This window comes from Coregonus clupeaformis, chromosome 29 (genome assembly GCF_020615455.1).
Source record: "Coregonus clupeaformis isolate EN_2021a chromosome 29, ASM2061545v1, whole genome shotgun sequence".
Lineage (NCBI taxonomy): Eukaryota > Metazoa > Chordata > Actinopteri > Salmoniformes > Salmonidae > Coregonus > Coregonus clupeaformis.
In genome coordinates this window covers 11950082-11971908 of record NC_059220.1, presented here as the reverse complement: position 1 = coordinate 11971908, position 21827 = coordinate 11950082, and the positions used below count along the sequence as shown (strand labels likewise).

Below are 21827 nucleotides of genomic sequence, written 5' to 3'. Positions count from 1 at the left end.
CGCACCCCTGAGGGGCCCCCGTGTTGAGGATCAGTGTGGCAGATGTGTTGTTACCTACCCTTACCACCTGGGGCGGCCCGTCAGGAAGTCCAGGATCCAGTTGCAGAGGGAGGTGTTTAGTCCCAGGATCCTTAGCTTAGTGATGAGCTTAGAGGGCACTATGGTGTTGAATGCTGAGCTGTAGTCAATGAATAGCATTCTCACGTAGGTGTTCCTCTTGTCCAGGTGGGAAAGGGCAGTGTGGAGTGCGATAGAGATTGCATCATCTGTGGATCTGTTGGGGCGGTATGCAAATTGGAGTGGGTCTAGGGTTTCTGGGATTATGCTGTTGATGTGAGCCATGACCAGTCTTTCAAAGCACTTCATGGCTACAGACGTCAGTGCTACGGGTCGGTAGTCATTTAGGCAGGTTATCTTAGAGTTCTTGGGCACGGGGACTATGGTGGTCTGCTTGAAACATGTTGGTATTACAGACTCAGTCAGGGACATGTTGAAAATGTCAGTGAAGACACTTGCCAGTTGGTCAGCACATGCTCGGAGTACACGTCCTGGTAATCCGTCTGGCCCTGCGGCCTTGTGAATGTTGACCTGCTTAAAAGTCTTACTCACATCGGCTACGGAGAGCGTGATCACATAGTCGTCCGGAACAGCTGGTGCTCTCATGCATGCTTCAGTGTTGCTTGCCTCGAAGCGAGCATAGAAGTGGTTTAGCTCGTCTGGTAGGCTTGTGTCACTGGGCAGCTCGCGGCTGTGCTTCCCTTTGTAGTCTGTAATAGTTTTCAAGCCCTGCCACATCCGACGAGCGTCAGAGCCAGTGTAGTATGATTCAATCTTAGACCTGTATTGACTCTTTGCCTGTTTGATGGTTCGTCGGAGGTCATAGCGGGATTTCTTATAAGCGTCCGGGTTAGAGTCCCGTTCCTTGAAAGCGGCAGCTCTACCCTTTAGCTCAGTGCGGATGTTTCCTGTAATCCATGGCTTCTGGTTGGGGTATGTACGTACGGTCACTGTGGGGACGACATCATCGATGCACTTATTGATGAAGCCAGTGACTGATGTGGTGTACTCCTCAATGCTGTCTGAAGAATCCCGGAACATGTTCCAGTCTGTGCTAGCAAAACAGTCCTGTAGCTTAGCATCTGCGTCATCTGACCACTTTTTTATTAACCGAATCACTGGTGCTTCCTGCTTCAGTTTTTGCTTATAAGCAGGAATCAGGAGGATAGAGTTATGGTCAGATTTGCCAAATGGAGGGCGAAGGAGAGCTTTGTATGCGTCTCTGTGTGTGGAGTAAAGGTGGTCTAGAGTTTTTTTCCCTCTGGTTGCACATTTAACATGCTGGTAGAAATTAGGTAGAACGGATTTAAGTTTCCCTGCATTAAAGTCCCCGGCTACTAGGAGCGCTGCATCTGGTATCTACAATAGGTAAGCAGCTTGGTTTGAAGAAATCAACTGTGGGAGCAATTATTAGGAAATGGAAGACATACAAGACCACTGATAATCTCCCTCGATCTGGGGCTCCACGCAAGATCTCACCCCGAGAGGTCAAAATGATCACAAAAACGGTGAGCAAAAATCCCAGAACCACACGGGGGGACCTAGTGAATGACCTGCAGAGAGCTGGGACCAAAGTAACAAAGCCTACCATCAGTAACACACTACGCCGCCAGGGACTCAAATCCTGCAATGCAAGACGTGTCCCCCTGCTTAAGCCAGTACATGTCCAGGCCTGTCTGAAGTTTGCTAGAGTGCATTTGGATGATCCAGAAGAGGATTGGGAGAATGTCATATGGTCAGATGAAACCAAAATATAACTTTTTGGTAAAAACTCAACTCGTCGTGTTTGGAGGACAAAGAATGCTGAGTTGCATCCAAAGAACACCATACCTACTGTGAAGCATGGGGGTGGAAACATCATGCTTTGGGGCTGTTTTTCTGCAAAGGGACCAGGACGACTGATCCGTGTAAAGGAAAGAATGAATGGGGCCATGTATCGTGAGATTTTGAGTGAAAACCTCCTTCCATCAGCAAGGGCATTGAAGATGAAACGTGGCTGGGTCTTTCAGCATGACAATGATCCCAAACACACCGCCCGGGCAACGAAGGAGTGGCTTCGTAAGAAGCATTTCAAGGTCCTGGAGTGGCCTAGCCAGTCTCCAGATCTCAACCCCATAGAAAATCTTTGGAGGGAGTTGAAAGTCTGTTCCCTCCCCTACCCTGGACGACGCTGGGCCAATTGTGCGCCGCCCCATGGGTCTCCCGGTCGTGGCCGGCTACGACAGAGCCTGGATTTGAGTCTTGGTGGTTCCAAACTGTGTTCTTGGAGACCTTAAATGCTGCAGAAATGTTTTGGTACCCTTCCCCAGATCTGTGCCTCGACACAATCCTCTCAGAGCTCTACGGACAATACCTTCGACCTCACAGCTTGGTTTCTGCTCTGACATGCACTGTCAACTGTGGGACCTTATACAGGTGTGTGCCTTTCCAAATCATATTCCAATCAATTGAATTTACCACAGGTGGACTCCAATCAAGTTATAGAAACATCTCAAGGATGATCAATGGAAACAGGATGCACCTGAGCTCAATTTCGAGTCTCATAGCAAAGGGTCTGAATACTTATGTAAATAAGGTATTTCAGTTTTTTTTATACATTTGCAAAATAATCTAAAAACCTGTTTCCGCTTTGTCATTATGGGGTATTGTGTGTAGATTGATGAGGAAAACAATTAATTTAATCAATTTTAGAATAAGGTTGTAATGTAACAAAAGGTGGAAAAAGGGAAGGGGTCTGAATACTTTCCAAATGCACTGTATGTGTAGTAGAGTCCTGCTTCGTGTTGGATACCCACGGTTCCCCGCCGGTGAGCCACAAAATAAATTAAAACATTATTTCAACCTGTGGGTCGGCTCGCGGTTCAGAACAATTACAGTGCGGGTTGGAAACATTTTAAATCAAGATGATACACTTTTTTTAAACCCAGGAGCTTGTTGTGTTGCATTGTGTTTAGCAAATTCCATTCTGTGAGCGGTGAGGCAGACATAAGGCATTGAGAGTGTGGAGCTGGGAACTGTCCCCTACTTTATTTGTGTGGTGCTTATGTTCCCTCTCCCCACAAGAGAATACGACACGTTGCAAAGTTTACTTTCCCATGTCACGCAAAAATGGCTAATGTCTAGAAATAAAAAGAGAGGTTATGATAACAACATCACCGCGGAAACAGGCGCTGCACGAGTAAAATCCCCAGTTTGGAAGGACACAACGTGGTAGATGGATACACAGCCTGTACAAAGAACAAGCAGGTAGGCCTATTTGTTTTCGATAGTTCAGTTAATTATCAGTTAATTACACCATACGCAGGCCATATAAAGTGTAAACCAGAGCGGCTAATAAAGGTTTGAGCAGCCTACTAAATAAATGTAGCCTATTTTTTAAGCCTATATTTAGATTCTGGGAATGGTATATTACATTTTTTAGAAGGCCTAAACTATTTGATTATCTAAACAATATTGAATGTAAAGGTATCGTTTTGTATTGTCGGCTAAAGGCTTTCATTAGGTAAAAAGGCTAATTAGAAGGCTCTTTTTCTCAAAGCGATTTGAGTGACACATCGTATTGTGATAATAAAATATATTGTTCTTAATTCATGGCATGGTTTCCTTTTATCAAAATGTTGCATAGACATGCAGACAAATTAGTTCATGCAGGGAAGGGGAATAGTAATAGTAGCCTAATAATAATAATAATAATAATAATAATAATAATAATAATAATAATAAAGCCTAATATTCTGGAGTCATAAAAACTATTAAATAATTGATGTTACAGTTGAAGTCGGAAGTTTACATACGCATAGGTTGGAGTCATTAAAACTCGTTTTCCAACCAATCCACACATTTCTTGTTAACAAACTATAGTTTTGGCAAGTCGGTTAGGACATCTACTTTGTGCATGACACAAGTAATTTTTCCAACAATTGTTTACAGACAGATTATTTCACTTATAATTCACTGTATCACAATTCCAGTGGGTCAGAAGTTTACATACACTAAGTAGACTGTGCCTTTAAACAGCTTGGAAAATTCCAGAAAATGATGTCATGGCTTTAGAAGCTTCTGATAGACTAATTTACATCATTTGAGTCAATTGGAGGTGTACATGTGGATGTATTTCAAGGCCTACCTTCAAACTCAGTGCCTCTTTGCTTGACATCATGGGAAAATCAAAAGAAATCAGCCAAGACCTCAGAAAAATAATTGCAGACCTCCACAAGTCTGGTTCCTCCTTGGGAGCAATTTCCAAATACCTGAAGGTATCACTTTCGTCTGTACAAGCAATAGTACGCAAGTATAAACACCATGGGACCACGCAGCCGTCATACTGCTCAGGTAGGAGACGCGTTCTGTCTCCTAGAGATAAACGTACTTTGGTGCAAAAAGTGCAAATCAATTCCAGAACAACAGCAAAGGACCTTGTGAAGATGCTGGAGGTCCAAAAGTATCTATATCCACAGTAAACCAAGTCCTATATCGACATAACCTGAAAGGCCGCTCAGCAAGGAAGAAGCCACTGCTCCAAAAACGCCATAAAAAAGCCAGACTACATTTTGCAACTGCACATTGGGACCAAGATCGTACTTTTTGGAGAAATGTTCTCTGGTCTGATTAAACAAAAATAGAACTGTTTGGCCATAATGACCATCGTTATGTTTGGAGGAAAAAGGGGACCGCTTGCAAGCCGAAGAACACCATCCCAACCGTGAAGCACTGGGGTGGCAGCATCATGCTGCGGGGGTACTTTGCTGCAGGAGGGACTGGTGCACTTCACCAAATAGATGGCATCATGGGGAAGGAACATTATGTGGATATATTGAAGCAACATCTCAAGACATCAGTCAGGAAGTTAAAGCTTGGTCGCAAATGGGTCTTCCAAATGGACAATGATCCCAAGCATACTTCCAAAGTTGTGGCAAAATGGCTTAAGGACAACAAAGTCAAGGTATTGGAGTGGTCACCACAAAGCCCTGACCTCAATCCTATAGAACATTTGTGGGCAGAACTGAAATAGTGTGTGCGAGCAAGGAGGCCTACAAACCTGACTCAGTTACACCAGCTCTGTCAGGAGGAATGGGCCAAAATGTTGGGAAGCTTGTGGAAGGCTACCCGAAACGTTTGACCCAAGTTAAACAATTTAAAGGCAATGCTACCAAATACTAATTGAGGGAATGTAAACTTCTGACCCACTGGGAATGTGATGAAAGAAATAAAAGCTGAAATAAATAATTATCTCTACTATTATTCTGACATTTCACATTCTTAAAAGAAAGTGGCGATCCTAACTGACCTAAGACAATTTTTACTAGGATTAAATGTCAGGAATTGTGAAAACTGAGTTTTAATGTATTTGGCTAAGGTGTATGTAAACTTCCGACTTCAACTGTATATGGCGGGTAATGGATCTGCTCGCAGAACAATTTTATGCGCATAGATTGGGTTGTGGAGAAAAACCGGTCCTGATGTCGGGTATCGGGTGGGGCTGGAATTGATGTGGCCGGCGTGGGGCTCGTGTGGCTCACAAAACACTGACCCGTTCATGACTCTGGGCTCTCGAGTGGTGCAACGGTCTAAGGCACTGCATCTAAGTGCTTGAGGCGTCACTACAGACCCCCTGGTTCGATTCCAGGCTGTATCACAACCGGCCGTGATTGGGAGTCCCATAGGGCGGCGCACAATTGGCCCAGCGTCGTCCGGGTTTGGCCGGTGTAAGCGTCATTGTAAATAAGAATTTGTTCTTAACTGACTTGCCTAGTTAAATAAAGGTTAAATAAATAAAATATATAAATAAAACATAAAAACTCTAGTGTGTATTGCGTCCACCTACCCTATGATGGGGTGGCTGAAGCCCAGTTTGGCGGTGGTATCTTGGATCTCTTTCTCCAGCCAGGCCTGGGGCCGGATCAGGTACTTGACCAACTGAGACACCCACCACACGGATGGGTCTCCATGGAGCCGGTGGAGGCGCTGGGCCAGGTCCTCTGGGATGGCCAGGGGAAGGTAGGGGGGGCGGGGGTGGAGACTGTCAACGATAGGTAACTCTACCACCTGGATGTCTCTGTCGTTAGCCTCACCTGGGGGGAGAGAGGTAGAGAGGGAGAGTGGGGTTAATAAAGAGTGTAAGGGAAGGCAGAGAGAGAGAGAGAGAGAGAGAGAGAGAGAGAGAGAGAGAGAGAGAGAGAGAGAGAGAGAGAGAGAGAGAGAGAGAGAGAGAGAGAGACTATGTACAGACTCAGTGAGCATAGCCTTGCTATTGAGAAAGGCCGCCGTAGGCAGACCTGGCTCTCAAGAGAAGACAGGCTATGTGCACACTGCCCACAAAATGAGGTGGAAACTGAGCTGCACTTCCTAACCTCCTGCCAAATGTATGACCATATTAGAGACACATATTTCCCTCAGATTACAGCGATCCACAAAGAATTCGAAAACAAACCCAATTTTGATAAACTCCCTTATCTACTGGGTGAAAAACCACAGTGTGCCATCACAGCTGCAAGATTTGTGACCTGTTGCCACAAGAAAAGGGCAACCAGTGAAGAACAAACACCATTGTAAATACAACCCATATTTATGTTTATTTATTTTCCCATTTGTACTTTAACTATTTGCACATTGTTACAACACTGTATATATACATAATATGACATTTGAAATGTCTTTACTCTTTTGAAACTTCTGAGTGTAATGTTTACTGTTAATATTTATTGTTTATTTCACTTTTGTTTACTATCTACTTCACTTGCTTTGGCAATGTTAACACACGTTTCCCATGCCAATAAAGCCCTTAAATTGAAATTGAAATTGAGAGAGAGAGAGAGAGAAATACAAATTCCATCTAGACACCGTTGCCCTAGAGCACACAAAAAACTATACATACCTCGGCCTAAACATCAGCGCCACAGGTAACTTCCACAAAGCTGTGAACGATCTGAGAGACAAGGCAAGAAGGGCCTTCTATGCCATCAAAAGGAACATAAAATTTGACATACCAATTAGGATCTGGCAAAAAATACTTGAATCAGTTATAGAACCCATTGCCCTTTATAGTTGTGAGGTCTGGGGTCCGCTCACCAACCAAGAATTCACAAAATGGGACAAACACCAAATTGAGACTCTGCATGCAGAATTCTGCAAAAACATCCTCCATGTACAACGTAAAACACCAAATAATGCATGCAGAGCAGAATTAGGCCAATTCCCGCTAATTATCAAAATCCAGAAAAGAGCCGTTAAATTCTATAACCACTTAAAAGGAAGCGATTCCCAAACCTTCCATAACAAAGCCATCACCAACAGAGAGATGAACTTGGAGACGAGTCCCCTAAGTAAGCTGGTCCTGGGGCTCTGTTCACAAACACAAACAGACCCCACAGAGCCCCAGGACAACAACAACAACAACAACACAATTAGACCCAACCAAATCATGAGAAAACAAAAAGAGAATTACTTGACACATTGGAAAGGACAAACAAAAAAACAGAGCAAACTAGGATGCTATTTGGCCCTAAACAGAGAGTACACAGTGGCAGAATACCTGACCACTGTGACTGACCCAAGCTTAAGGAAAGCTTTGACTATGTATAGACTCAGTGAGAATAGCCTTACTATTGAGAAAGGCCGCCGTAGGCAGACCTGGCTCTCAAGAGAAGACAGGCTATGTGCACACTGCCCACAAAATGAGGTGGAAACTGAGCTGCACTTCCTAACCTCCTGCCAAATGTATGATCATATTAGAGATACACATTTCCCTCAGATTACAGCGATCCACATAGAATTCGAAAACAAACCCAATTTTGATAAACTCCTTTATCTACTGGGTGAAATACCACAGTGTGCCATCACAGCAGAAAAATTTGTGACCTGTTGCCACAAGAAAAGGGCAACCAGTGAAGAACAAACACCATTGTAAATACAACCCATATTTATGTTTATTTATTTTCCCATTTGTACTTTAACTATTTGCACATTGTTACAACACTGTATATATAGATAATATGACATTTGAAATGTCTTTATTCTTTTGAAACTTCTGAGTGTAATGTTTACTGTTAATATTTATTGTTTATTTCACTTTTGTTTACTATCTACTTCACTTGCTTTGGCAATGTTAACATACGTTTCCCATGCCAATAAAGCCCTTAAATTGAAAATTGAGAGAGAGAGAGAGAGTGAGAGAGAGAGAGAGAGAGAGAGAGAGAGAGAGAGAGAGAGAGAGAGAGAGAGAGAGAGAGAGAGAGAGAGAGAGAGAGAGAGAGAGAGAGAGAGAGAGAGAGAGAGAGAGAGAGAGAGAGAGAGAGAGAGAGGTGGGGAAGACAGACAGAGAGGGGGGGGGGAGACAGACAGACAGAGAGAGAGAGTGAAATTGAAATTGAATTGAGAGAGGGTGGGGGAGAGAGATAGAGAGAGAGAGGACAAACACCAAATTGAGACTCTGCATGCAGAATTCTGCAAAAATATACTCTGTGTACAACATAAAACACCAAATAATGCATGCAGAGCAGAATTAGGCCGATACCAGCTAATTATCAAAATCCAGAAAAGAGCCGTTAAATTCTACAACCACCTAAAAGGAAGCGATTCCCAAACCTTCCATAACAAAACCATCACCTACAGAGAAATTAACCTGGAGAAGAGTCCCCTAAGCAAACTGGTCCTGGGGCTCTTTTCACAAACACAAACAGACCCCACAGAGCCCCAGGACAGCAACAGACAGCAACACAATTAGACCCAACCAAATCATGAGAAAACAAAAAGATAATGTTTGTCCCATTTTGTGAATTCTTGGTTGGTGAGCGGACCCCAGACCTCACAACCATAAAGGGCAATGGGTTCTATAACTGATTCAAGTATTTTTAGCCAGATCCTAATTGGTATGTCAAATTTTATGTTTCTCTTGCCTTGTCTCTCAGATCGTTCACAGCTTTGTGGAAGTTACCAGTGGCGCTGATGTTTAGGCCGAGGTATGTATAGTTTTTTGTGTGCTCAACGGTGTCTAGATGGAATTTGTATTTGTGGTCCTGGCAACTGGACCTTTTTTGGAACACCATTATTTTTGTCTTACTGATTTTTACTGTCAGGGCCCAGGTCTGACAGAATCTGTGCTGAAGATGTAGGTGCTACTGTAGGCTCTCATTGGTTGGGGACAGAAGCACCAGCAAACAGTAAACATTTGACTTCAGATTCTAGTAGGGTGAGGCCGGGTGCTATATCCTTAAGAGCCCTTCTATATCCTTAAGAGCCCTTCTATATCCTTAAGAGCCCGTCTATATCCTTAAGAGCCCTTCTATATCCTTAAGAGCCCTTAAGAGCCCTTCTATATCCTTAAGAGCCCTTAAGAGCCATTCTATATTCTTAAGATGCCTTCTATATCCTTAAGAGCCCTTCTATATCCTTAAGAGCCCGTCTATATCCTTAAGAGCCCTTCTATATCCTTAAGAGCCCTTAAGAGCCCCTCTATATCCTTAAGAGCCCTTCTATATCCTTAAGAGCCCTTCTATATCCTTAAGAGCCATTAAGAGCCATTCTTAAGAGCCCTTCTATATCCTTAAGAGCCCTGCTATATCCTTAAGAGCCCTTCTATATCCTTAAGAGCCTGTCTATATCCTTAAGAGTGAATGGCTAGTTAAAGACTGATTGTACTCCTTGACTCCTTCTCTGAGTAGGAGTGCTGATGACTCATTCTGATAGAGAGTAATAATTAGTTTCACACGCCTCAAGAACAGTTTTAATTCACATTTATCAAGTCAGTGAAATATGAATGAATTACTTTTACAATGGGACATTCCCATGGAGGGAGGAAAGAGAGAGAGGGAGAGGGATAGAGAGAGAGAAGAGAGGGATGGAGAGAAGATAAGAGAATGTCTGCTTTCTTTTTCATAAAAAGAGCAAATGAAAAGAAGAAACATTGCTTTGAATGAACTGGAATCTTTGACCAAACAAAAAGCAGTAAAGACAGTCAAAGTTCTAATCAGCATTTTGCAATTTAAAACTAAATAAAAATAATTCATTAATCAACAAAATAACAGCTACCGAGAAAGAAAGACACAAACGAAGAGGCCATGTGAATATCAGTGTGGAGAATTTAAATCATGCCCTGGATTAAATATTAAAATACGATATATTTTTCATTACTTTCTCCTCATTTAAAGAACTATTTAGGAAATTCCCCAGCCTGGCTGATATATCGCTGCTGTCAGATTTGAACATTGGGACTAGAGTCTCTCTCTCACTCTCTCTCTCTCTCTCTCTCTCTCTCTCTGATGTTAGAAGAGCGCAGGGGCAGACTCAAAGCAGTACAATACTTATAATCATTCTCCCTGTACCATAAACGATGAACCAGATGTATAATGTAATTCTGTTACTTGGTACCTGTGCTCTGTGTGAAGTATGTTACTATGGAGACCACCACAGCTGAGGACAGAGGGCAGTCTGCGTTGGGGCTGTTGCCATGGACACAACCCCCTCATCAGAGGTCAGAGGTCACGCCACGGTCAACTCACCTGACCAGTGTCCGGTGGTGACCCCGGTGCGGTCGGTGCACGTCTGACTGACCGGGAGGAAGACGGTCTCCCAGCCGCCCGTGGCGTAGCGCCAGTTCTGGGACTCCAGGATGAGGGTGCGCTGGGTGCCGTAGGCGATCATGAAGCAGTAGACCACATGGTGCAGCTGGCAGCCGTAGCCACAGCCCTTGTTGATGTTACACACTAGCTTCTTTGCCTTGGAGCAGTCCTGGGGGTTCTGGAAGGGAGAGACGAGGTACAGTTGTTAAAACACAGGGAGACTTGAGGTGCTTTGTTAGGTAATGTTACGGTGAAGACCAGAGAGTCGAGACACTGTCACACATTTTAAAGCCAAACGTGTATTTCAAGGTGCTGGTTCTTCTCTTTACCTTATCAAAACACATCCATTCTGTTATAGAGACCATATAGAGACAGACGGACAGACAGAAAGACAGACACATTGTCCCACGAATAAGGATTTGAGCCCATAGCCTACTACTTAATACTTCAAACCAGTGTGTCTGTTTTCTCTGTTCTGTTACCCTAGTCCATCAGTCCTGCAGGAGGGGAGGGAGTCAGGGAGGGTCTGAAGACAGCATCCATTAACGTGATGTTGTTAACGCATCTCCTGATCCTACTAATCATGTTGAAACATGTTAACAAAGATCTAGGATTGCAGCTCTGAAACTGTAGGGGCTGGGGTGTGTGTGTCTGTCACCATTATATACATATACAGTGGCTTGCGAAAGTATTCACCCCCCTTGGCATTTTTCCTATTTTGTTGCCTTACAACCTGGAATTAAAATTGATTTTTTGGGGGTTTGTATCATTTGATTTACACAACATGCCTATCACTTTGAAGATGCAAAATATGTTTTATTGTGAAACAAACAAGAAATAAGACAAAAACAGAAAACTTGAGCGTGCATAACTATTCACCCCCCCAAAGTCAATACTTTGTAGAGACACCTTTTGCAGCAATTACAGCTGCAAGTCTCTTGGGGTATGTCTCAATAAGCTTGGCACATCTAGCCAATGGGATTTTTGTCCATTCTTCAAGGCAAAACTGCTCCAGCTCCTTCAAGTTGGATGGGTTCTGCTGGTGTGCAGCAATCTTTGTCATACCACAGATTCTCAATTGTATTGAGGTCTGGTCTTTGACTAGGCCATTCCAAGACATTTAAATGTGTCCCCTTAAACCACTTGAGTGTTGCTTTAGCAGTACCCTTAGGGTCATTGTCCTGCTGGAAGGTGAACCTCTGTCCCAGTCTAAAAACAATTTTTTTCTTTAAGCAATGGCTTTTTTCTGGCCACTCTTCCGTAAAGCCCAGCTCTGTGGAGTGTATGGCTCAAAGTGGTCCTATGGACAGATACTCCAATCTCCGCTGTGGAGCTTTGCAGCTCCTTCAGGGTTCTCTTTGGTCTCTTTGTTGCCTCTCTGATTAATGCCCTCCTTGCCTGGTCTGTGAGTTTTGGTGGGCAGCCCTCTCTTGGCAAGTTTGTTGTGGTGCCATATTCTTTCCATTTTTTATAATGGATTTAATGTTGCTCCGTAGGATATTCCACGTTTCTGATATTTTTTTATAACCTAACCCTGATCTGTACTTCTCCACAACTTTGTCCCTGACCTGTTTGGAGAGCTCCTTGGTCTTCATGGTGCCGCTTGCTTGGTGGTGCCCCTTGCTTAGTGGTGTTGCAGACACTGGGGCCTTTAGCAACAGGTGTATATATACTGAGATCATGTGACAGATTATGTGACACTTAGATTGCACACAGGTGGACTTTATTTAACTAATTATTTAGGGGCTTCATAGCAAAGGGGTTGAATACATATGCACGCACCACTTTTCCGTTATTTATTTTTTCGAATTTCCATTACATGAAATCCGAATAAAAATCCATTTAAATTACAGGTTGTAATGCAACAAAATAGGAAAAACGCCAAGGGGGATGAATAATTTTGCAAGGCACTTCAGAAAGTAGTCATACCCCAAGACTTATTCCACATTTTGTTGTGTTACAATCTGATTTCAAAATGGATTAAATATATATATATATTTTCACCCAACTACACACAATACCCCATAATGACAATGTGAAAACATGTTTTTAGAAATGTTTGCGAATTTATTGAAAATGAAATACAGAAATATCTCATTTACATACAGTACCAGTCAAAAGTTTGGACACACCTACTCATTCAAGGGTTTTTCTTTATTTTTACTATTTTCTACATTGTAGAATAATAGTGAAGACATCAAAACTATGAAATAACACATATGGAATAATGTAGTAACCAAAAAAGTGTTAAACAAATCAAAATATATTTTATATTTGAGATTCTTCAAAGTAGCCACCCTTTGCCTTGATGACAGCTTTGCACATTCTTGGCATTCTCTCAACCAGCTTCATGAGGTATTTAAATTTTTCTTTTTCTTTTTTTTACATTTGAGTCATTTAGCAGACGCTCTTATCCAGAGCGACTTACAGTTAGTGAGTGCATACATTTTATTTTATTTTCATACTGGCCCCCCGTGGGAATCGAACCCACAACCCTGGCGTTGCAAGCGCCATGCTCTACCAACTGAGCTACACAGAATTAATTTCAATTAACAGGAGAGCCTTGTTAAAAGTTAATTTGTGGAATTTCTTTCCTTCTCAATGCATTTGAGCCAATCAGTTGTGTTGTGACAAGGTTGGGGTGGAATAGAGAAGATAGCCCTACTTGGTAAAAGACCAAGTCCATATTATAGCAAGAACAGCTCAAATAAGCAAAGAGAAACGACAGGCCATCATTACTTTAAAGACATGAAGGTCAGTCAATCCGGAAAATGTCAAAGTACTTTGAAAGTTTCTTCAAGTGCAGTCGCAAAAACCATCAAGCGCTATGATGAAACTGGCCCTCATGAGGACCGCCACAGGAAAAGAAGACCCAGAGTTACCTCTGCTGCAGAGGATACATTCATTAGAGTTACCAGCCTCAGAAATCGGTAATTAACTGCACCTCAGATTGCACCTCACAGAGTTCAAGTAACAGACACATCTCAACATCAACTGTTCAGAGGAGACTGCGTGAATCAGGCCTTCATGGTCGAATTGCTGCAAATAAACCACTACTAAAGGACACCAATAATAATAAGAGACTTGCTTGGGCCAAGAAACACGAGCAATGGACATGACACCGGTGGAAATCTGTCCTTTGGCCTGATGAGCCCAAATTTGAGATTTTCGGTTCCAACTGCCGTCTCTTTGTGAGACACAGTGTAGGTGAACGGATGATCTCCGCATGTGTGGTTCCCACTGTGAAGCATGGAGGAGGAGGTGTGATGGTGTGGGCGTGCTTGGCTGGTGACACTTTTGGTGATTTACTTAGAATTCAAGGCAAACTTAACCAGCATGGCTACCACAGCATTCTGCAGCGATACGCCATCCCATCTGGTTTGCGCTTAGTGGGACTATCATTTGTTTTTCAACAGGACAATGACCCAAAACACACCTCCAGGCTGTGTAAGGGCTTTTTGACCAAGATGGAGAGTGATGGAGTGCTGTATCAGATGACCTGGCCTCCACAATCACCCGACCTCAACCCAATTGAGATGGTGTGGGATGAGTTGGATCGCAGAGTGACGGGTGATGAAGCTGGTTGAGAGAATGCCAAGAGTGTGCAAAGCTGTCATCAAGGCAAAGGGTGGCTACTTTGAAGAATCTCAAATACATAATATATTTTGATTTTTTGGTTACTATATGATTCTATATGTGTTATTTAATAGTTTTGATATCTTCACTATTATTCTACAATGTAGAAAATAGTAAAAATAAAGAAAAACCCTTGAATGAGTAGGTGTGTCCAAACTTTTGAATGGTACTGTAAGTATTCACACCCTTTTGCTATGACAGTCCAAATTGAGCTCAGGTGCATCCAATTTCCTTTGATCACCCTTGAGATGTCACTACAACATGATTGGAGTCCACCTGTGGCAAATTCAATTGTTTGGACATGATTTAGAAAGAAACACAACTGTCTATATAAGGTCCGACAGTTGACAGGGCATGTCAGAGCAAACTATACCATGAAGTCCAAGGAACTGTCTGTAGATCTCTGAGATATAATTGTGATGAGGCATTTCACTGGGGAAGGGTATAAAACAATTTCTAGTGTTGAAAGTTTCCAAAAGCAAAAATGCCATTATTGGGAATTTGAAAAAAATATGGAACTATCCATACCCTGCCTAGAGCTGGCTGTCCGACCACACTGAGCAACTGGGCAAGAAGGACCTTGGTCAGGGAGGTGACCAAGAACTCAATGACCACTCTGACAGAACTACAGACTTCCTTGGCTGTCTCTACAGTACTTCACCAATCTGGGCTTTATGGGAGAGTGGCCAGATGGAACCCACTCCAGAGAAAAAGGCACATGGCAGCACGCCTGGAGTTGCAAAAAGGCACATGAAAGACCCTGAGAGCATAAGGCAAAAGATGATGTGGTCTGATGAGACAAAAAGGTCACTCTTTGGCCTGAATGCAAAGCGCTATGTCTGGAGAAAACCAGGCACAGCTCATCACCCGTCTAACACCATCCCTACCGTGAAGCATGGTGGTGTCAGCATCATGCTATGGGGATGCTTTTCAGCAGCAGGGACTGGGAGACTGGTAAGGATAGAGGGGACAATGAATGGAGCCAAATACATGGAAATCCTTGATGAGAACCTGCTTCAGAATGCAAACGACCTTAGAGTGGGGCGAGGATTTACATTCCAACAGGACAATGACCCCAAGCATACAGCCAAAGCAATGCTGGAATGGCTTCATAACAAGAATGTGAATGTCCTGGAGTGGCCCAGCCAATGCCCAGACTTGAATCCCAATGAAAATATGTGCAAAGACTTTAAGACCGCCGCTCCCCATCTAACTTAACTAAGCTTGAGAAAATCTGCAAGGAAGAATGGGAGAAAATCCCCAAATCCAGATGTGCAAAGCTAATATAACAAAAAATATAGTAGTCGAATAAGTATTCAGCTCCCTGAGTCAATACATGTTAGAAACACCTTTGGCATCAATTACAGCTGTGAGTCTTCTTGGGTAATTCTACAAGAGCTTTGCACACCTTGATTGTGCAATATTTGCCCATAATTTTTTTTGAAATTCTTCAAGCTCTGTCAATATGTTGGGAATCATGGCTAGACAGCAATTTTCAAGTCTTGCCATAGATTTTCAAGCAGATTTAAGTCAAAACTGTTACTTGGCCACTCAGGAACATTCACTGTCTTCTTGGTAAGCAACTCCATTGTAGATTTGGCCTTGTGTTGTAGGTTATTGTCCTGCAGAGAGGTGAATTCCTCTCCCAGTCTCTGGTGTAAAGCAGACTGAAGCAGGTTTTCCTCTAGGATTTTGCCTGTGCTTAGCTCCATCCCGTTTCTTTTGATCCTGAAAAACTCCCCAGTATTTGCAGATGTCAAGCATCCCATGACACAGCCACCACCATTCTTGAAAATAAGGAGGCAGTTACTCAGTGATGTGTTGTGTTGGATTTGACCTAAACATAATGCTTCACACTTAGGCCCTTTGTTTTCCTTTGCTGTGTTTCTATACAGTATTACTTTAGTGCCTTGTACAATATTCAGTGCCTTGCAAAAGTATTCATCCAACTGGGTGTTTTTCCTATTTTGTTGCATTACAACCTGTAATTTAAATGGATTTTTATTTGGATTTCATGTAATGAACATACACAAAATAGTCAAAATTGGTGAAGTGAAATGAAAAAAATAACTTGTTAAAAAAAAAGTGGTGCGTGCATATGTATTCACCCCCTTTGCTATGAAGACCCTAAATAAGATCTGGTGCAACCAATTACCTTCAGAAGTCACATAATTAGTTAAATAAAGTCCACCTGTGTGCAATCTAAGTGTCACATGATCTGTCACATGATCTCTGTATATATACACCTGTTCTGAAAGGCCCCAGAGTCTGCAACACCACTAAGCAAGGGGCACCACTAAGCAAGCGGCACCATGAAGACCAAGGAGCTCTCCAAACAGGTCAGGAACAAAGTTGTGGAGAAGTACAGATCAGGGTTGGGTTATAAATAAATATCTGAAACTTTGAACATCCCACGGAGCACCATTTAAATCCATTATTAAAAAATTGAAAGAATATGGCACCAAAACAAACCTGCCAAGAGAGGGCCGCCCACTAAAACTCACGGACCAGGCAAGGAGGACATTAATCAGAGAGGCAACAAAGAGACCAAAGATAACCCTGAAGGAGCTGCAAAGCTCCACAGCGGAGATTGGAGTATCTATTCATAGGACCACTTCAAGCCATACACTCCACAGAGCTGGGGTTTACGGAAGAGTGGCCAGAAAAAAGCCATTGCTAAAGAAAAAATAAGCAAACACGTTTGGTGTTCGCCAAAAGGCATGTGGGAGACTTCTCAAACATATGGAAGAAGGTACTCTGGTCAGATGAGACTAACATTGAGCTTTTTGGCCATCAAGGAAAACGCTACAGTGGGGAGAACAAGTATTTGATACACTGCCGATTTTGCAGGTTTTCCTACTTACAAATAAAATGCAAATTAATTACTTAAAAATCATACAATGTGATTTTCTGGATTCCATCTCTCACAGTTGAAGTGTACCTATGATAAAAATTACAGACCTCTACATGCTTTGTAAGTAGGAAAACCTGCAAAATCGGCAGTGTATCAAATACTTGTTCTCCCCACTGTATGTCTGGCACAAACCCAACACCTCTCATCACCCCGAGAACACCATCCCCACAGTGAAGCATGGTGGTGGCAGCATCATGCTGTAGGGATGTTTTTCATCGGCAGGGACTGGGAAACTGGTCAGAATTGAAGGAATGATGGATGGAGCTAAATACAGGAAAATTCTTGAGGGAAACCTGTTCCAGTCTTCCAGAGACTTGAGACTGGGACGGAGGTTCACCTTCCAGCAGGACAATGACCCTAAGCATACTGCTAAAGCAATACTTGAGTGATTTAAGGGGAAACATTTAAATGTCTTGGAATGGCCTAGTCAAAGCCCAGACCTTAATCCAATGCCAAGGGGGGTGAATACTTTCGCAAGCCACTGTACAAGATGCATTCTGTATATTTGTATTCTTCTTTAAACTCTGTAATTTAGGTCATTATTGTGGAGTCCTCAGTTTTCTACCGTCACAGACATTGAACTCTGTAGCTGTTTTAAAATCACTAATGTTGTCATGGTAACAACCCTGAACAGTTTCATTCCTGTCCTGTACCCCAGTTAAGAAGGACGACTGTATCTTTGATGTTTCTGGGTGGTTTAATATAAAAATACACAGCATAATAATTAACTTGACCATGCTTAAAGAGATATTCAACGTCTGATTTGTTATTGTTACCCATCTACCAATCACTGCCCTTCTTTATAAGGCTTTCGAAAAGGTCCCAGGTTTTTGTAGTTGAATCTGTGCTTGAAAATCAATACTTGACTGAGGGGCCATACAGATGTTGTATGTATGGGGGACACAGGAAGGGTTAGTCATTAAAAACTCATGTCAACCCCTATTATTTACACAGAGTGAGTCCATGTAACTTATGTGATTTGTTAAGCCAAATTTTACTCCTGAACTAATTTTGGCTTGCCTAAACAAAGGGGCTGAAAACTTATGCAACGACTATATTTAATTATGCATTTTTTTTATTTATCTTAATAAATAAAATGTTTCTTCCACTTTGACATTACAGAGTATTTTGTGTAGTTTGCTGACAAAAAATGAAAATGAAATCCATTTTATTCCCACTTTGTAACACAATAAAATAATTAATACTTTTGGGGATTTGTGTGTATTATTTTGTATTGTTAGGCATAGTGCACTGTTAGAGCTAGAAACATAAGCATTTTGCTACACCTGCGATAACATCTGCAAAATATGTGTGGGCGACCAATGAAATTTGATTTGATTTTGTGTGTGTTTGTGACTGGGGGGTGTGGGGTATGGAAAGGTCAACCATCAGTCACTGGCAGCTGACAGGAGATGTATGGTGGGGACTTGGGAGCCGGGGGAGAAAGAAGGATGGAGAGAGAGAGTGTGTGTGTGTGTATACAGAGTGTATAAGGAGTAGAGCAGCAGAGGGTTAGCCCCCCTCCATTGACAGTATGACTTGTGATGGATAGCTGAGGTAGGAACAGAGAGACAGGCAAGATCACTGCTTCTCCATCACATAGCCAATATGTTATCAGACCAACACACACACACACACTGAGTCGACAAACACTTCATCAAGTTAATCACTAGCTAGTTAACGTTAATAGCACAGAGGGATTCATTATTACTGTGATGCGTGTGATAGAAGGAGTCAGGCGCAGGAGAGTAATACGCATCCAAAGAGTTTATTCCGTCGATAAACAGTTGCGCAAGCATGCGACAACAACACTCAGGCACAGGGGAAATATCTACCCTGGCAAAAACAAGGTAAGGGTAGCTCAACCGAGCTACACACAGCTCACTACAAACAATCACCCACACAGACAAGGACGCAGAGGGAACACTTATACAATGACTAATTGGGGATAAGGACCAGGTGTGTGTGATTAATTAGACAAGACAAGTGGAGTGATGATAAATGGATCGGCAGCAGCTAGTAAGCCGTTGAAGACGAACGCCGAAACCTGCCCGAACAAGGAGGGGAGGCAGCCAAGGCGGAAGTCGTGACAATTACTCATTAACAACCTCTACTCTGCTCTAAGCATTCCTCATCAATTAGGGCCCTGTGTTTTGGGATATCATGTCACATGACCTAGATTTTAACCTGACATTAAACGAAAAGGGGACAGTTTGTTTGCCCAAAATGTATCATTAACTAGCACACATGCACACACACTCCCATGCACGCACACACACACACACACAACCACGCACACACGCACACACACACCCATGCATGCACGCACACACACACAACCACGCACACACACACACCCATGCACGCACACACACACAACCACGCACACACACACACAACCACGCACACGTGCGTTTTCTATGATATAACACAGTTTGAGTTGGCACTCATATTATATGCCCAAAATATAGTTGCGTAACCTAGCTAGCTCAGCTTCTTCGCAAGACATAAAGCAGGTAAAAAGGTTCTCAATATGGTTATACGGTTGAATGACACTTTGTCGTGAAGCCTGGCAACAACAACATCATTACAAGCGTGCCGGGACGGAGAGAAGCATCTTGCTGTCTCTGCAGATATTAACCTAACTGACAGGGGAGGTGACAATCACATCCCACCACTAGCTGTCTTAATCCTGTTATACACTGACAGAGGGGAGGTGGGTGTGTTACCATCAAAGGGGTGTGTGTGTACAACTGACAGAGAGGAGCTCTGGTCCTGCATGGCTCAGTTGGTAGAGCATGGTGCTTGCAATGCCAGAACTGGGTTCGATTCCCTGGGCCACCAAAACGTAAAATGTATGCACGCATGACTTTAAGTTGCTTTGGATAAAAGCGTCTGCTAAATGGAATATACTCTACCTGCCTCTCCATACAGGCCTACACAGCACACATACTACATACCATCATTACCGTGTGTCACGACTTCCTCCGAGGCTGCCTCCTCTCCTTGTTCGGGCAGGCTTCGGCGTTCGTCGTCACCGGCCATCTAGCCACTGCCGCTCCTCATCTCATCATTCCATTTGTTTTGTCTTGTTTATTGTGGTGGTTGGATTAGCTCGGTGGAGCTCTTTGTTATTTTGTATCTCCGGGTTATTTTCACCCGTGTGCTTCGTTGTTTTCCAGTGCGCCTGTTTTCCGCACTGAAGTGTTTGACGCATTGCTGTGTACTACTGTGTTCGGAATAAACCTTTTATTCTGTGATTTGCCCTCCTGTGCCTGACTCCTTCAAATCACACCTCACAGAATCACACACCCGACATGGAGTCAGCAGGAGAAGCGAACATTCCAGGAGTCGTGGCACGGGTCCGGGATCATTCTGATATGCTAGCCAGCTTGGAAGAAGCGATGGATTGGGTTCTCCAGGTCGTCCAATGCCTGGAGAGGAGAGGACCCGATCCTTCGAGACCAGCTGAGCGACCGGATCCAGCCACCCACACCCCAGCACCCAGAGGGATCCACCTATCCCGACCAAGGGAGTATAACGGGCAGCTGCCCGCTGCCAGGGATTCCTCCTGCAGCTGGACCTCTACTTCACAACCATCAGCCCGGCTCCATCAGAGCGGGAGAAGGTGTCCGCCCTCGTCTCCTGTCTCTCAGGGAAAGCCCTGGAGTGGGCCGACGCGGTTTGGAGGGAAGGATGAGCCGCGTTGGATAACTACGGGGAGTTCGCTCGCCTCTTCCAGGCAGTCTTTGACCACCCGCCCGAAGGTAGAGAGGCGGGCGAGCGGCTGGTCCACCTGAGGCAGGGTACGAGGAACGCGCAGGACTTTGCCCTGGAGTTTCGGACTCTAACGGCTGGGTCCGGGTGGAACAAGCGAGCCCTCATCTACCACTTCCGGTGCAGCCTGCGAGAGGACGTCCGAAGGGAGCTAGCCTGCCGGGACACTATGTTGTCCCTCAATCAACTGGTGGACATGGCCATCCGGTTGGACAACCTGCTGGCTGCTAGAGGATGTCCTGGAAGGGGCCTGCGAGAGTGTCAGGGTAGATGTCTAGGTGTTTCCGTTGGTGCAACCACAGTGGAAAGTCCAGACACTACCTCCACCGTGTGCATTCCCCCCAAATACCTCGATTTGGCGCACACATTTTTTCCAAAACGCAGGCGACCAAATCACCACCTAATCGGGCGGGGGATAAACCTCCGGGTAGATGCTGTGCCTCCCAGAAGTCATGTGTATCGCTTGTCGAAGGCTGAAACGGAGGCTATGGAGACATACGTCTCCGAGTCCCTGCACCAGGGGTTCATACGTCCCTCCACTTCGCCCGCCTCCTCAAGTATCTTTTTTGTGAAGAAGAAAGACGGAGGTCTGCGCCCTTGCATTGATTACCGAGCACTGAACAAGGGGAAAATACGTTATAGTTATCCTCTACCCCTCATTCCATCTGTGATCAAGTTAATGCATGGGGCATGCTTTTTCACAAAATTAGATCTACAGATGGAGCATTCATCAAACCGTAAGGCATCACCAGGTTTTCGTAATGCCCCGTGGTTGTGCTGAATGCTGTCTTCCACTCGTCCCTCTCTCGGACATGCACCAGGTTGTACACACTCCAGAGATCTCCTCTGGTCACCCAGGTATCGGTCGTACAGTGCGCTGCCTGACT

General features: G+C 43.8%; 1 protein-coding gene across 2 annotated transcripts in view; it reads right to left on the bottom strand.

The window, feature by feature from the left end:
- The window catches only part of fut8a (fucosyltransferase 8a (alpha (1,6) fucosyltransferase)), a 177483-nt gene that overhangs the window by 17141 nt on the left and 138515 nt on the right, over positions 1 to 21827 (bottom strand). For both annotated transcript variants that reach the window (XM_041854713.2, XM_045209108.1), the window contains 2 exons: positions 10554 to 10791; positions 5882 to 6128 (listed from right to left, as the gene is read on the bottom strand). In XM_041854713.2, coding sequence (XP_041710647.2) covers positions 5882 to 6128; positions 10554 to 10791 — 485 coding nt within the window. The remainder of the gene's footprint in view (positions 1 to 5881; positions 6129 to 10553; positions 10792 to 21827) is intronic.